The sequence below is a fragment of the Nelusetta ayraudi genome, unplaced genomic scaffold (assembly GCF_046127955.1).
Source record: "Nelusetta ayraudi isolate G7.1 ecotype Tasmania unplaced genomic scaffold, CSIRO-AGI_Nayr_v1 ptg000042l, whole genome shotgun sequence".
NCBI lineage: Eukaryota > Metazoa > Chordata > Actinopteri > Tetraodontiformes > Monacanthidae > Nelusetta > Nelusetta ayraudi.
The window spans coordinates 15,133,426-15,147,730 of record NW_027466092.1 but is presented as its reverse complement, the minus strand read 5'-3'; the positions used below and the strand labels follow the sequence as shown (position 1 = coordinate 15,147,730).

The window sequence follows — 14,305 nt, the reverse complement described above, 5'->3', positions numbered from 1 at the left end:
TTGGGCTGTGGCTGCCCCGTACAGAGGTTGGACTTAGCGCATCCAGGTTTCATTGGCCAGTTATTTCTGAGGAGGACAGGCCAACCACTGTTCCCACAGATTTACTGAAGTTTTATTTGAAAATGTGTGTGATTGTTGTCCTTGAGGCATGTAGCTATTGTAACAGCACAGACAAATAAACAGAGAATAAGTTGTGGTTACAAGTGGCTCCTATTTATTAATTTAAAGGTCACAGAGTTACGATTTAATGAGGATGACCCCTAATCTAAAGGAAACAAATGGCCAATTATAACAACGGTGCCATATTTCATTTTGCATGAAACTTTTTGTACCTACAAAAATCAAATAAATTGGTATCAGGGTAGAGAAAGCTGAAATCGACTGTCTTGCCAGGGTGTATTCGAGAAAATTCCAGAAAACTGCGTACTTTGGCCGGTACGCAGTTTTCTGGACACCTGTAACGTTTCTGGGCTTATTAATGGTGCACAGTTGGGACCGGGTTGGGCCAACAACCCGGACTGTGGCTTTGACACGGGCTGTGGACTCCGTGTGAAGTGATGTAGAACCGCTGAGAGATCCGGGACACAGCGCTCGCGTTTAAAAAAAAAAAGAAAAAGAAAAAGAAGGAGAGGGGATGGGGGGGCGCCCTCACGCGCACACCTGGACGGCTCCTCCCTCGGCGGGGCTCGCGCCGTCCAATCATCGTCGACCTCTGCTCCGCATTGGCTCCCGCCGCCGCCTCGCGCACGCACGCACGCGCGCACGCGCCGCTCCCCCCTCCTCGCTCGCTGCGTACCAACGGCTGGCTGCTGCACTTCACGCGGCGCAGAATTCCTCCTCGCGAGCATCTATCGCGGCGAACCATGGCCGAGGGGGGCGAAGGCGAGGACGAGATCCAGTTCCTTCGAACCGTGAGTCCGCTGTCATCCCCTGTCACTGCGTGTGTGTGTGTGTGTGTGTGTGTGTGTGTGTGTGTGTGTGTGTTTCGGCGGCGGCGGCGTCTTTGTGCATCAGCCTTCCTGTGTGTGTGTGTGTGTGTGTGTGTGTGTGTGTGTGTGTGTGTGTGTGGGCAGGGAGTTTACCGCATTAGGGCTGCCACAGACCCGGAGTCCGCTGGTTCTACTCCGGGTCTTTGTCGACTGAACGGGGCTGACTGAGGTGGTGGAAGCCCGGGGAGGGGAAGGAGACTGCCCCGGTGCTTTTTTCATGTGCGTCGTCGTTTGCTGCTGTCACTGTCATGAAGAGGAGTTGAGTGCTGTGGCAATGCGTGTGTGAACGTGTGTAGGTGTGTATGTGTGTATGTGTGTGCGCGCGCTGGGAGGAAGGCAGCGGCGGGGCGCAGTGCGGTGCGGACTGGCAGCGTGAAGTCTGCTGCATCTGCTTCACTTCACTTCAATTAGCCTTCACGATGAGGCAGCGCCACCGCCGTACTGTAGCCATCCTCTGCCTCTGTGTGTGTGTGTGTGTGTGTGTGTGTGTGTGTGTGTGTGTGTGTGTGTGTGTGTGTGTGTGTGTGTGGTCAGTTCATGTGTTTCCACGTCATGAATTTGTATTTGTGAAGAGGAGCTGTTGCGCTCCAGAAGTCACGTGATGTTGCACACAGGGCCTCAGGGTTTCCCACTTTCCCCGTTATTTATTTATTTTTTTACAAGCAAATGGAGCTCATAACTGCAATGTGTCTCCCTCCAGACGTGGGATGTAAATCCACGTGAATGCGGTTCAAGGCATTCACATGTTCTATGCCGGGGATGACGTAAAGCAGATATTCACCCTCCACATTTGGTCTCGGAAAATGTATCAGCCAAAAGGAAGCTTTTGCTGCAACATCGCACTGAGGAGATGCTGCCATCGCTTGGCTCGGTCTTACGTCCTCAGACTCACTCTATGTGGGGGGTTAGAACCTTTTCACTTGGAGGAATGGCAACAGTTTTTATAGGCTGCGATTGTTAAATGGTGCTTATTGATCGAGGAACTTGACGCGCATTAATAGTTGTTTCGTCATTAATTTGTGTGAATACGTGCCCAGGTTGTACTTAATAGTGTACGTCTGGCTATTGCCATTCTTTCATTGTGAACTCTGGTCGAGCACCATTTGAATGAGTTATCCAAAGAGCCATGGGACAAACGATACATTTAGCCATTCGTTCAGTTTCTGCTGCTTTGTTGGATCTTCCACATGATTTGAAGGGAGATATAAAGAAGGAAGCCATGAAGTAGATGGAGGGTGTGCACCTTGCTGGGGGTGTTGTTAATAACTTGGGAGAGGAATTGGCACCCATTGTGACATCACAAGGGTGATGCAGCTCTCAAAACCACAAAGGTAGTTTTGAGAGCTGCATTTATGGGTACACTTCATTAAAGTGGAGGGAGGAAAAGAGGAAAAGTACAGGCTTCTCATAAGGTTTGTCGACAACCTGGAGCAGGGCAGGGGTGGGCAAACTTTTTGACTGGTGGACCACTATGGATTCTAAAATGAGACAGAGGTTCAGGAGCAGATGGATGGAATGTTTTGGTGACCCACCTCATGGAAGGCAAGAAATATATCATGGGATATGTAGTACAAAATCTGCTTTAATGTCAATTGAAAATGAACAAAAGCAAAGTTGTAACAAAATCATTGTCTTTGAAGCCCCACGGTATTTAGCTCTTTATCGAAATGACTCTGAAAACACTGAAAAAATGGATGAAATACAGCTATTTTATGACATAGTCACTATTAGTATAATTTCTTCAAATTCAACAGCCTGGATTAAAAAGCTTAATAAGCTGCATATGGCCCCCGGGCCGTAGTTTGCCCATGCCTGACCTAGAGACACGTGCGCTAGCCATCCATTCACTTTCTCATCATCTTCTATCCAGTACTCAGTTGTTGCCAGCTGTTTTAGGCTAACGCAGGGTAAAACCCTGGACCAGTCGCCAATGTATTAAAGGGCTGTCATATTGAGGCAAACAACAACCCACAGTCACACCTGCGGACAATCTAGAGCTGCCAGTCAGGCTGATGTGTGTGTGACTGGACTGTGGAAGGAAGTGGCAGTGCCCAGAGAGAACGCGCACTGGGACAGTAACAGTGCATCAAATCTAGACACAAAGACCTGATTTTTACAGTGTCCTCTGTGCATGTCCCCCTGCGTGCCTTTATTGATGCCACCTTGCACCTAAAGCCTTCCTGAGAATTTTTAAAAAAAAGCGAAAGTCTGATTTTAGGAAACTGTTGTTGTGTGAAACATATCTGAATAACATATATTGAACATTCCTGTCTAAACCCAAAGGGTCACAGGAATTCTTCCTCGACATGCTCGTCATATGCATACACTTCATATCAAAGACATACTGTTAAAGGTCTAGTGTGTAAATTTTGGCTTGATCTAGGAATTTTATATCAGTAAAAGTGTAACATACTGCCTATAAATACATTGATTAAAGTGTATACTCACAGCACAATAAAAGTACTTTGGTTTTCCTACCCTTAGAATGGTTCTCCTATTAATAAGAATATACTGTATACACATAGAGGAAGGGTCTTGCTCCTAGTTAGCTGCCATCTTGCACTGGAAGCCGCCTGTTCATGCCCTAAATATGAAACGCGCTGTCAGGTGAGCTTCTTTAAATTCCGGGCTTCCTTAAAAAATTTACACACTGGACATTTAAGACTCACGCTGAATAACACAGATGGATTTTAATACCTGTTAAAGTTGAATACAGAGGGCACCAGATCGTTTAGACAAACAAGATTAGTGAATAGCGATGAAGCTGAAATAAAGCTACCACTATTGTGATGCAGTATCACATTAATGTCCTGGCTAGTTCTCATCAGGCCGCCAGTCCTGTGTGGAAGCCACACAGCCAGGGCCATACAATGAAATGTCCTGCGAGCGTGTGTGGGAGCTTCTCTCCTGTATGGGCCGAGGAAGTAGTTAATTCTGTCGCAGCAGATTAATTAATCAGTTGATGAAGGGCTGGCTTTGCTCTTTTGTGAGCCTAATGTCGTTGTAGAAGGAGAACTTTTCAACCAAGCTCCTTCTCTTTCTGTGCTGTTGGTGCTGTGTCAGCACCGGGCAATTTCTGCTTTGTTTTTCGCTGTCATAATTGTCTGTGTGGGCAGCAATGGTGCCCTTGAAAAACAGTAAGATGCTGTTTGTATGAGCGCCAGCCAAATATAGGGGTTGGCCCAAACCCTGCCGCCTGAGAGTCACAGTATCCTGGACCAGTAGGTTAGAGATTTCTGCTTGTTGATTCTATTAAATTCCACTTTGAGAACCATATAGGCGAACTTGTCAATGAAGAAATGTAAATGATACAAATTAAAAGATAACAATCTCAAAATTCTTGATTTTGTAATTTTGTAAAAGTCATGTTGCCTTTAACTTAACTTGTTCATTTTGGATATATTGGAAGACATTGGCTCATTGAAAATCTAATTCTTAGATTGAAGTTTGTTTTGCAGGGAGAAAAAAAAGATAGTAACCTTAAAATCAAATACTAATAATTATAAATGATTTAAAATGGATAAGAATTCACACAATATCCTTACATACTGCAAATGAAACGTGTGATGCCTCTGATGTGCAGTATGCACTCGGTGCGCAGAGTGAGACAGGCGATGGTGACTGGTTTACAAATGACAATCTCTCGGCTTGCTTTTCAATTCCAGTGCCTTTTTTTTAACGAGCGACTAAATCTTGCATGTCTCATTTGGTCATAAAAATGCTTCAGTAGGCCTACAAGGGAGCCACTGTCACTCCTCCACAGGAAGTAAGGAAGCACTTTAAAGGCAGAGCCAGGACAAAGCTGCCTGGAAGCTGTTTCTAACATTGTTAACCAGTGAATTCGTGAACAACTGGGGCTTGAAATGCCTTGCGGAGCCAACGTGGTGGTGGTCTGAAAAAGATATCTGCGTCAGCGGCCCCAGTGTGTCACCCTCTCTACATAAGCAATATGTTGTAGTCGTGTGGCGAGGCAGTACTTCACTGTGGAGAACTGAGGGAATGACGTCAACTAACAAAGTGGCTGTATAGGGTCTGTAGTAATGTAGTGTGGATTACCTCATGTGGATTAAAATCTTTTGGATAGTCTACTGGTTGGCATTATGTAAATGAAATGAATACATTAGAATGAACTTTTGGCCATTTTTTGGCCACCAATTTAGATGCTACAGAGTCTCTTCTACACTCTACATGCCAATAATTAGTATCATCAGCATAATCTCATCTTAAACACAATTGTTTCTTTAAAGAAGTTTCAACTTGCACCGGTTCAGCTCCTTTGGCCCTGTTTTCCACCTTTACTTGTATTTATGGACTATCTACGGACTACAGACCTATGGACTCCAAAGTGTTTGTAGGTGTGAGTGTGACTGGTGGATGTCTTTCTACGTGGTCCTACGATGAATTAGTGACTTGTCCAGGGTGTAACCAACAGACCCCCGACACCCTGAGGAAGTGGGTATAGAAAACAGATGGGTGGATGGATGGATAGATGGATAGATGGATGTCTGTCTGTTTGTTTATTTTCATCATTGGCATTGTGAATGCTTGCATGGGTGGTTGCAGATTTTGTCAAAATGTCAAATACTCAACTAGTTTGTTGTCCAACTAATTTATTGGTCTTCGTCCTGATGACAATTTGTGTTGAATTATAAAAAGGAAGTACTTTCCTGTTATTGAAGATTAAAAGCTTTGCCCATGTGTGTAAATTTGGGCTACAAGACATCCATCCATCCATCCATCCATCTATCCATCCATCTTCTATACCCACGTTCTCCTATCCCAGCTGTGGGCATGGGGTGAAGGCAGAGTTACATCCTGGACACGTTGGCAGGTCATTGCAGGGCCACATTGAAAGAAAAACAACCATCATTCACACACACACACACACACACACACACACACACACACACACACACACACACACACACACACACACACACACACAAGCACGGACGATCTAGAGTTTCCAAGTTGCCTCACGTGGATGTTTTTGGACAGTGGGAGGAAGTCGGAGAACCTTGAGAGAACCCACACAGCCACAGGGAGAACTAGTGCATAACTCCACACAGAAAGATCCCAGGCCCAGGATTGAACCCATGACCTTCCTGCTGTGAGGCGACAGTGATAAACACTGCACCACACAAAGGGTGTAATGAGATGAGTTCTCTCAGACACTGGTCTGAGTAAATGGAGAAAAGTCCTGATTTACTAAGCAAATCTTGCATGCCCAACAATTTTACAAATATGAAATGAAAACTGAAAGTGATCAGATGCAATAGTAGAGGTCAAAGCGTTTTTTTTGGTCCAAAATATTTACACACATTTAAACGTAAACGGCACGTAGTGAAACTTGATTCGGTTTGCGTACCAGGAGCAGTGAGGAGCCCCGGTGCTACAGTATTGGGCGACACTGTTTTAAAGTCATTGATTATCAATAGTTTTCATTACAGACTCACAACCAATATGATGGTGAAGCCGCCCAGCAGCCTGATGACTCCATCGCCCCAGACAATCAGCAACCATTCACTCAGTTCACTTTAGGCTCTCGCTCCTTCCTGTCCTCTGCTCCTCTCCTCCTGTTCCATCCCCACCTTTCATCCCCCCCCCCTCTGATCCTGCAGCAGCCCCTGCTAAGTGCACTTTGAATGGCGATCAATATGTGGTTACTCATGACTGCTGATGTCTCAGCACAAAGGAATCAGCACGGCGCGGCACTGCACCCGTGTTTGTGTGTACAATTAATCTCTGTTACAGAGAAATGAAGACTGCACAGCCGGAGCGAGAGACAGATTTCTAATGGAGAGCCACAGCATGGAAATTAAAAGGGTGCTCACTAATCACCAATCTTGTAATCGAAAGTAAATGTGACCTTTCGTTAAACAAATCGTCAAAAGAAAAAATGTCACTATAACATTAAAAACCTAAATAAATGGAGTAGGCAGCATTTCTTTCTGTTATACCACACAATGCACATTTTTAGATCTTATTTTTCTCAAGCAGGACTCCTCCTGCCTGTCTTTCCCCCCAACAAACCCAAGAAAACAACATGTTTATCCCTCTTTTTTACAGCCTCCCTCTAAGACGCTCTCTGTCCTACTGTAACTGTTCTGTTGCCGGTTTGGCTTCAATCTTTGTATCACATTAATGAGTGATCCAGGGTTTTATCACACTGGAGCTTTCAGACGAGGTGCTGATGCTTCAAAGTGGGGTTGCTATTTTATATTTGGTAGAGATGCGCATATCGACAGGCTGCTGATCTGCTGGTGGTCTCGAGGAGAAACCAGTCAGGAGGACTGATCGCTTGACACAAAGTTTGACTCCACTCTTTCCTGCTGGCGTTCTGTTTTTTTTCTTTCATTTTAAAAGGGACATTTTGGGTAACATTATTTATTGCTGCTATCTCATTACAACCATTGTATATCTTAGGCTTCTATTTTTTGTGACAAGCCACATTTGTTTATTATGTATCATAGAAACAAGCTAAACCGACCTATATTATGGCTGGTTTTCAATTTTAACATTATAAGTCATGCCACTAAAAAAAAGGCATCAATGAAGTGTTCAGCTGTGCTTCGCTCAGTGAATCGTCCCCTGTCACCACTAGTCAGTGATTACCAACACCTAAACCACAACCATTTTTTTTTTTACCCCATGTCTGAAGCTGACATTCTGACCGCAGAACCACCTTCACAGGTCCATTTGTATCTCTCTCTCTCTCTCTCTCTCTCTCTCTCTCTCTCTCTCTCTCTCTCTCTCTCCCTCTCCCTATCTCTCACTCTCTCGCTCTCTTGAGGATGTTGCTAATTTTAGAGTAGCCAGAGTCAGAAGGAGAAATGCACCTTTCCTGTCACGAGGCACCTGTAGCTCCTGCCAAGAACACTCCTGTAAAAGAGTTGCACTTGACTGAATGTGGAGGTCTTGTAACTTCACACAAGTTTACCATCAAAGATCAGATGTAAATCTAAGTCCTGCGCACACCCATGGGCCATGTTATACCTCCAATTTAATAGTTAGCTAATTAGCTATTTACGTGTGTATTCTCTACACCGTTAAGCTAATTCTTTACGAATTAAAACACTAATTAAAAAAAAGTGTTATCTTAATATGGGCTAACTAAACCCCTGTTTTGACTGTAGTAGTATTTATTAGTTATTGCTAATGAACAAATGAGAGGCATGTTGGTGGGCAAGTGTTTATATCTGTATACAAATAAACAAATCAGGCATACAAGTGAAATATGAACAATGACAAAATATCCATTTTGACCGTGAGAAATATCTGATCTTCCTCGCCAAAGTTCAAAGATGTGCAAAGGAGTCAGAGTATTACTGGTCAGAGTAATACCAATCAGTCTTGAGACTAAGCAAAACATTTAATTGTTGGAACTAATATATTTTTAGGAAGCCCTTCCTGTAAATACACTATCTTATCTTTAGCTTAGCCTAAATCAAATTGTTCCCGGACATAAGTAAATATAACCAGTCAACTCTGTCATAACAAAAATCTGATAACGTCTCTTTAACTAAACATTGTATAAATGGCCCAATATCATGAGTTTTTGGACTGGATTTGTAGTCTGTAAGAAGTGCTGGTTTCAGTATAGCCTCTGTGACTGAGGAGTGGCTCAGAGTTGAGATTTTGGTTGCCAGCGGCATTGCAGAGTTTGTTTGTCTCGGCATAAAAGTCACTGTACCCATTCTGCCAGTTCAACACTGTCCCACATTCATCATGGGAGCCCAGGTCCCCATGTAAGGACATGCTGACTTGCCCATGAAGTAGAAGTATTTATTGTGTACACACTGCTGACATAGTATATTTGATATAAAACAACAGCTCTTGAAGAAATCAATGTATTAGTATGAGTAAATTCTAAACACGCAATAAAATAAAATATAGTGGTGGTGGTGACAAATCGGAAACAAGATGGAGAAATGATGTGTTACAACGTGCTGGTGTATGATGTTCTTTTTTTCTTGAACTAACTAGTCTCTCTCTAACAAGGCTGCATTGGTCTTCTTACTGTCCAGTGACTATGGCTGTTTTCATTGTTTTGAAAATGAAATAAAAGTGCTAAGTGATTTGGTGCAAATAAATCCAGCTGTTTACAAAATGGTTTTATTATTGCATGGGTGCTATGTATCTACCAGAAAAAGTGGAGGTAAACAAAACCACTACGAGACTAGAGAGATAATTCCAGGAATTATTGTCTATTAGGCAAGTTGTAATTATACTTGTAGGTCTTATAGGTCTCTGTCCAAATCACTTGCTGCAGAGTGAAGACTATTTACAGTCATAAGTGGGGTTCTTGATGTTGGCATGCTAACTGTGTTAAGATCAAGGATTCACATCCACAAACATGTCAGTCATAAGAACAGCTGAGTCCTCAGGTCTGGTCAGTCTCAATTAAACAGCATATACCACTGATGAATTATTGAGAGGGAGCAGTAAGGCGTCTTAAAGGATTCATTATTAATGTTGGTCAGTGCTCTTCTGTGATCTGGAGCTCCGCCGTTGTGCGTGTGTCAGTGGTGGTAATAACTTGAGTGGGCCGTATTGGTCAGCCACTCGTTAAAGTAGCCTTTGCTGAGGCCAGGCGGAGTTAAATACTGGAAAAATGTTTCATGTGGTTGGAAAAAGAAAGATATATACTTACAGTTGTCCATATCCAGAGCGTGACCTTATGAAATGAGTGTTAATACCTGATTTTCGTTGGGTTGCACAGAAGAGAGCGGCTAATTTCACATTTTTGTTCTTGCAGGAGCAGCTGACAGGCAGTTTTTTTTTTTGCGCTGCTGGAAGGAAAATGCTGAAACATACACAGCAGAGACTGAAAATGTCAGCCTAACACAGCTGTAATATTATGTCAGACTTTTTAAATCCAGCTGTTCAACATCATGCCACTGTGTTAGCCGTTTTCAGTCTGCTAATAGTACTGCTTTGACTTATGTTTGAATGTGAATGTGGTGATCAGATGCTGTATTTTGTTTTTACAGTATCTGTTTCATTTACAAATGAACGATATATGCACCTGATGGGCTGTTGTTTTGGAACTGATCCGTCCTTCTTTATTTGGAGGATGAGATTAATGTGAAAAATAAGTCTATATCCAAAACATAATGAGAATTGTTGCACTTTCCAAGCCTTTCTCAATTGTAGTTCTATCATATTGTGTGTATGTCTGTCGTCTGTGTCACAATTGTTTGTTTTTTTAAATGTACCGGCAGTGTTGGTCCTTTACATGTTGATGAACAGCCAGCATGCCTTTGAGTCCTCAAAGAGAGAGTGAACACAGCAGAGGAGTAAACTGTGATAACGGGGTGAGAGGCAGCTGCCTCAGTGTGTGTCCTGAGGCCAGTGGACATGTTTAAAAGTGCAGCTTGCTTTGAAAGTGACCTTTTAAAGGTTCAAAGCATAAATAGAAAATTGGGGGGAGGGATGACGCATAAACCTGTATTTCAGCAGGGAGCAAAGATTCTAAAAGACATTCAGCATGTTGTGGACAGACTTTAAAGACTGTCTTACAGTGTGACAAAACCAATGTATATGTTTCATACTGTGTAAATAAAATTACCTCTACCATTGTTTTCTCCTGTCCCTCTAAAAGTCGGACTAGTTTATCCTGATACCTCGACTTCAAATCCGCCAGCCAAACTAAATGCAGACTTTTCCTTTGCTTCTGTCTCGTACTGCTGATGAAGAGCGCTTGTCTGAGGTCGACTTGTACTGGCCTCCTATTGATCTCTCCAGCAACCTGCCGTCTCGCACCCACAATTTAAATCTGACATCATTCTGCTGGTTGCACAGTTTTTCCCCCATATTTTCCAGACTGATATTTTATGCAGACAAAAGTAATGCTGAACTGAAAAACCTCTTTGGCTCATGTACAGGTATTGAATGCCTTCCAAAACCCCAGTGCATAAAATAAAATAAGGCATACAATAAAATTTGCATTCTTGATTAATAGATCCAAAGAAGTATAGATTCAAATGAAAAAATGGAGACGTATTAGCTGCCAGTTTAGGGCTAAAGGTTGAATTATTATTATCTCCTATGAGAACAGAATATGGCTGTGCTGAGGGTTTGTTGTTGCTGCAGCCAGCAGACAGTTTGCAACAGTCACTTTCCTTTCACCTCTTACAGCATGCTCGCTCCACATTTGAATGTCTTTATTTTGAAATTGTTATACAATTATCTATTACAATCATTTTAAAACATTGGACTATCTGCAGCAGTATTTATAATGAAGTCAACAACTCTCCCTCTGCTCTCAGTGCTCTGCTCACTGTCTATATTTAATTTCTTTCAGCTGGTGAACCAGATTTGGGATGTGTTTGTTGCAAACATTAAACCCGAAAAAAATCCTTAAATAACTATTCTTAATAACCAGACTGAGGGTGGATTGTTAACACAAGGGTTTTGATGATTTTTTTAAGAAGCAGATCTGTTTGAGATTAAACCCAGAAGAGTGTGGATGGGACATAGATAAACCTGTCTGGAAAACCTGATTCTGTTTCCCCTTTATTTCCTGCAGTTCTGTTGCAGCAGACACGATGATTCTGCAACATTGTGCTGCCGCCATAGAATGAATATTGCAGTGGCACTGTGATCAGAATGCCTAATAATCCAGGCACAGAGTCTAGATTTGGTCATCATGCCTTCAGTTATACCTGCTGCCAGGTGCCAATTCCCCACCCATGCACGCGTGCAAGCTTCTCCTGTGGAAAAAAAGGGTAATTGTGTGGGAAAAAAAGGAGTGAAGCAACATTGCAGGGTATCCCTCACTCCTCTGTAGTCTTGCAGCATCTCCTTTTGCTGCGTCTCACTGCAGTGCTGTTATGTAATCTGATTGATTGCAGCGGAATGTTAAAGTAAGCAGCCGAGTAGACGGGGGATGAGGAAGGGATCAGCGGAAGAAGTTGGGAGGTGGTGAGGTGAAAATGGCATGGAAGCGTGCAGCATGTGAACATAGGGAGGTGCTGTCACTAGGAAATGAAGGCTTCCGCTGCTTTTGCTGTCGTCACGGCCAGCAAAACATAAACAGCAACACTGTGGGAATTACATGTTTTTCCCAGCGACGTAAAGAAAACCTTCCTCCAAAAACATTGGAATGCTGTAAAATCATTCTGAGAATTTGGTTTTTAAGTTGCATCATCTAATCTACATTCATTTTTTCATTTAATTTTCAATCTATGTATCTCCTGCAGAGTCAGCTGGGTTAGGGTTAAGCAAGGGGTTTTACAGGTTACCAGTTTATCACAGGGCTGCATAGAAAGACAGACAACCATTCGTACTTGTACCTTTTTTTAGAATTTAGAGTTCCCAGTTTGCCTCATGCACCTGTTTTTGGACTGTGGGAGGAAGCTGGAATACCTGCAGCCAACCCACGCATGCTGTACACAAGGACAGCATGCTAACTCCACACTGAACAACCTCAGGCCTGGGAATCCAAACCAAAACCTTCCTGCTAACAGGTCAAGCTGTTGTTGTTGTGAGATTGATGATTATTATGGTTGGTGTGTTGGTGGTTAATGGCTACAGGAGAATCAAACATCAGCTATCTCAAAATATAAGAATGTTCCATCAGACCCATATTTTTTGTTCAAAAATGTTTTTGTACAAATATTCCGTACAACTAATTCAGGTATTCATGATAACAATATTCAGAAGATAGGTTCATTTCCTTCTCTAACAGAAATTGCTGCATCATTGGTGTGTGTGTGTTTGTGGCCATGCTGAGTTGCTGTGATAGAAAAGAAGCTCATCAGTATTGTTGTGTTAGGGTTGAACTACCCCTTTTGGTGCTTTGCTACCCTGTTTTTAAACTGCCGTGTGTCATATCATGTGTGGATTCTATTCTAACTGCAGGAGCTTGTTGGTTCTCGCAGCTCCAGCTACCTGCTGGACCGTGCACTGTGCTCCTCCTTTGAACTGGCAGCCAGTGGGTGTTGATGGATGGCGCCGTACAGAACAGACACGGAGAACATTCACTGCAGAATTCACACGCAATATGCCAAAAGCCTCCCTCGTGTGGCATGATACTCGTTTTCCCCCACGATTTTCATTTTTTGGGGAGCCCGATTTCATAACTGAGATTGAATTTTGACGGATACCCCAGCCCAGGCTACAATATTCTGATCATTTAGCTCAAACGATGAGCGTTGTGTGTCTTGAAGCGCTCAAAGTTGATAAGCGATGCTTTAAAATTTACCGCTAGAGGGCACAGCTGAGCACAGCATGTAAACCCAAGTAAAGATGCACTCTTCTCTGTTGTGTTTGTCAGATGCAGGTCCGTCACTGATAGTTGTCCCCTTGGAAACACAACATCTTAACCAGTTGTGTTAGCATGAGACGAGCCTCCAGATTTAGGCTGATACCGCTTATCTGTATATCAGGCATGGCATCATTTTAGCCACCGTTAGCATGTTCCATGCTATTTGCATGTATTTTTTTGTTTACCCATTGTTATTTATAAGGTTGGGCAACTTTTCCAAAGGGCAGGAGCGTATAGAGATTTACATGCACAATATCAGACAGAGCGGATGCAATGCCATACTCCAAATGAAATAACAACACCTCATGCATCAATTTTTTTATTATCGTAAATATGAAAAGATTTGGAAATTTCATTTTGCTCCATTAAAATTTACCTCTTTTGTCTTAAACAAAGGAAAAGAGATGCACCATTCCATGATATTAGCATTTTTCAGAGGGGAAGGACTGATCAGTCCACCACATGCATTGCATGTTGGTCTGCCGCTGCCCTCACCAGGTCCCTACATGGTCTCTGAAGGAAGAATTTTGGGCATCACTTCAGCCTTTTGTTTTTGTGCATGTTTCAACTGTTGGCATTGCTCTCATTCTCTTTACGGTGTCATTTCTCCCTCCCACAAATATACAAAGTTGGGCACGATTTGTCTCAGTACAGTTCTGACTGATGCATGCAATGAAACTTTGATAGTTTTCAGCCAGTGCACCTTACCCTGCTTAAGAAAAGGTGCATGAAGGAGAGCAACATTTCCCTTTGGAAGCTCTGACACCTTATAGTTGATGCAGCAACCTACATATTGTAAGTTGTACAGCTCGTGACGTGTGTGTGTGTGTGTGTGTGTGTGTGTGTGTGTGTGTGTGTGTGTGTGTGTGTGTGTGTGTGTGTGTGTGTGTGTCAGATGGGTGAACGGGACAGGGAGGGAGCTTGGCTAATGGGCTTTGTGCAGTGTCTCGTATATCATGGCAGGTATCTGGTGTAAATGGATGGCTGGCTGCGTGACCAGCCTATTTCTAGAAGACCTACCTATAGCGTGAAATTAAAAATAAAA

The 14,305-nt window shown here is 43.0% G+C and overlaps 1 protein-coding gene across 2 annotated transcripts in view; it reads left to right on the top strand.

Annotated features, from left to right (window-relative positions):
• The first annotated feature begins 441 nt into the window (after positions 1-441).
• Positions 442-14,305, top strand: part of ryr2a (ryanodine receptor 2a (cardiac)) — a 95,158-nt gene continuing 81,294 nt past the window's right edge. For both annotated transcript variants that reach the window (XM_076034809.1, XM_076034808.1), the window contains exon 1: positions 442-911. In XM_076034809.1, coding sequence (XP_075890924.1) covers positions 864-911 — 48 coding nt within the window. In that variant the 5' untranslated portion in view covers positions 442-863. The remainder of the gene's footprint in view (positions 912-14,305) is intronic.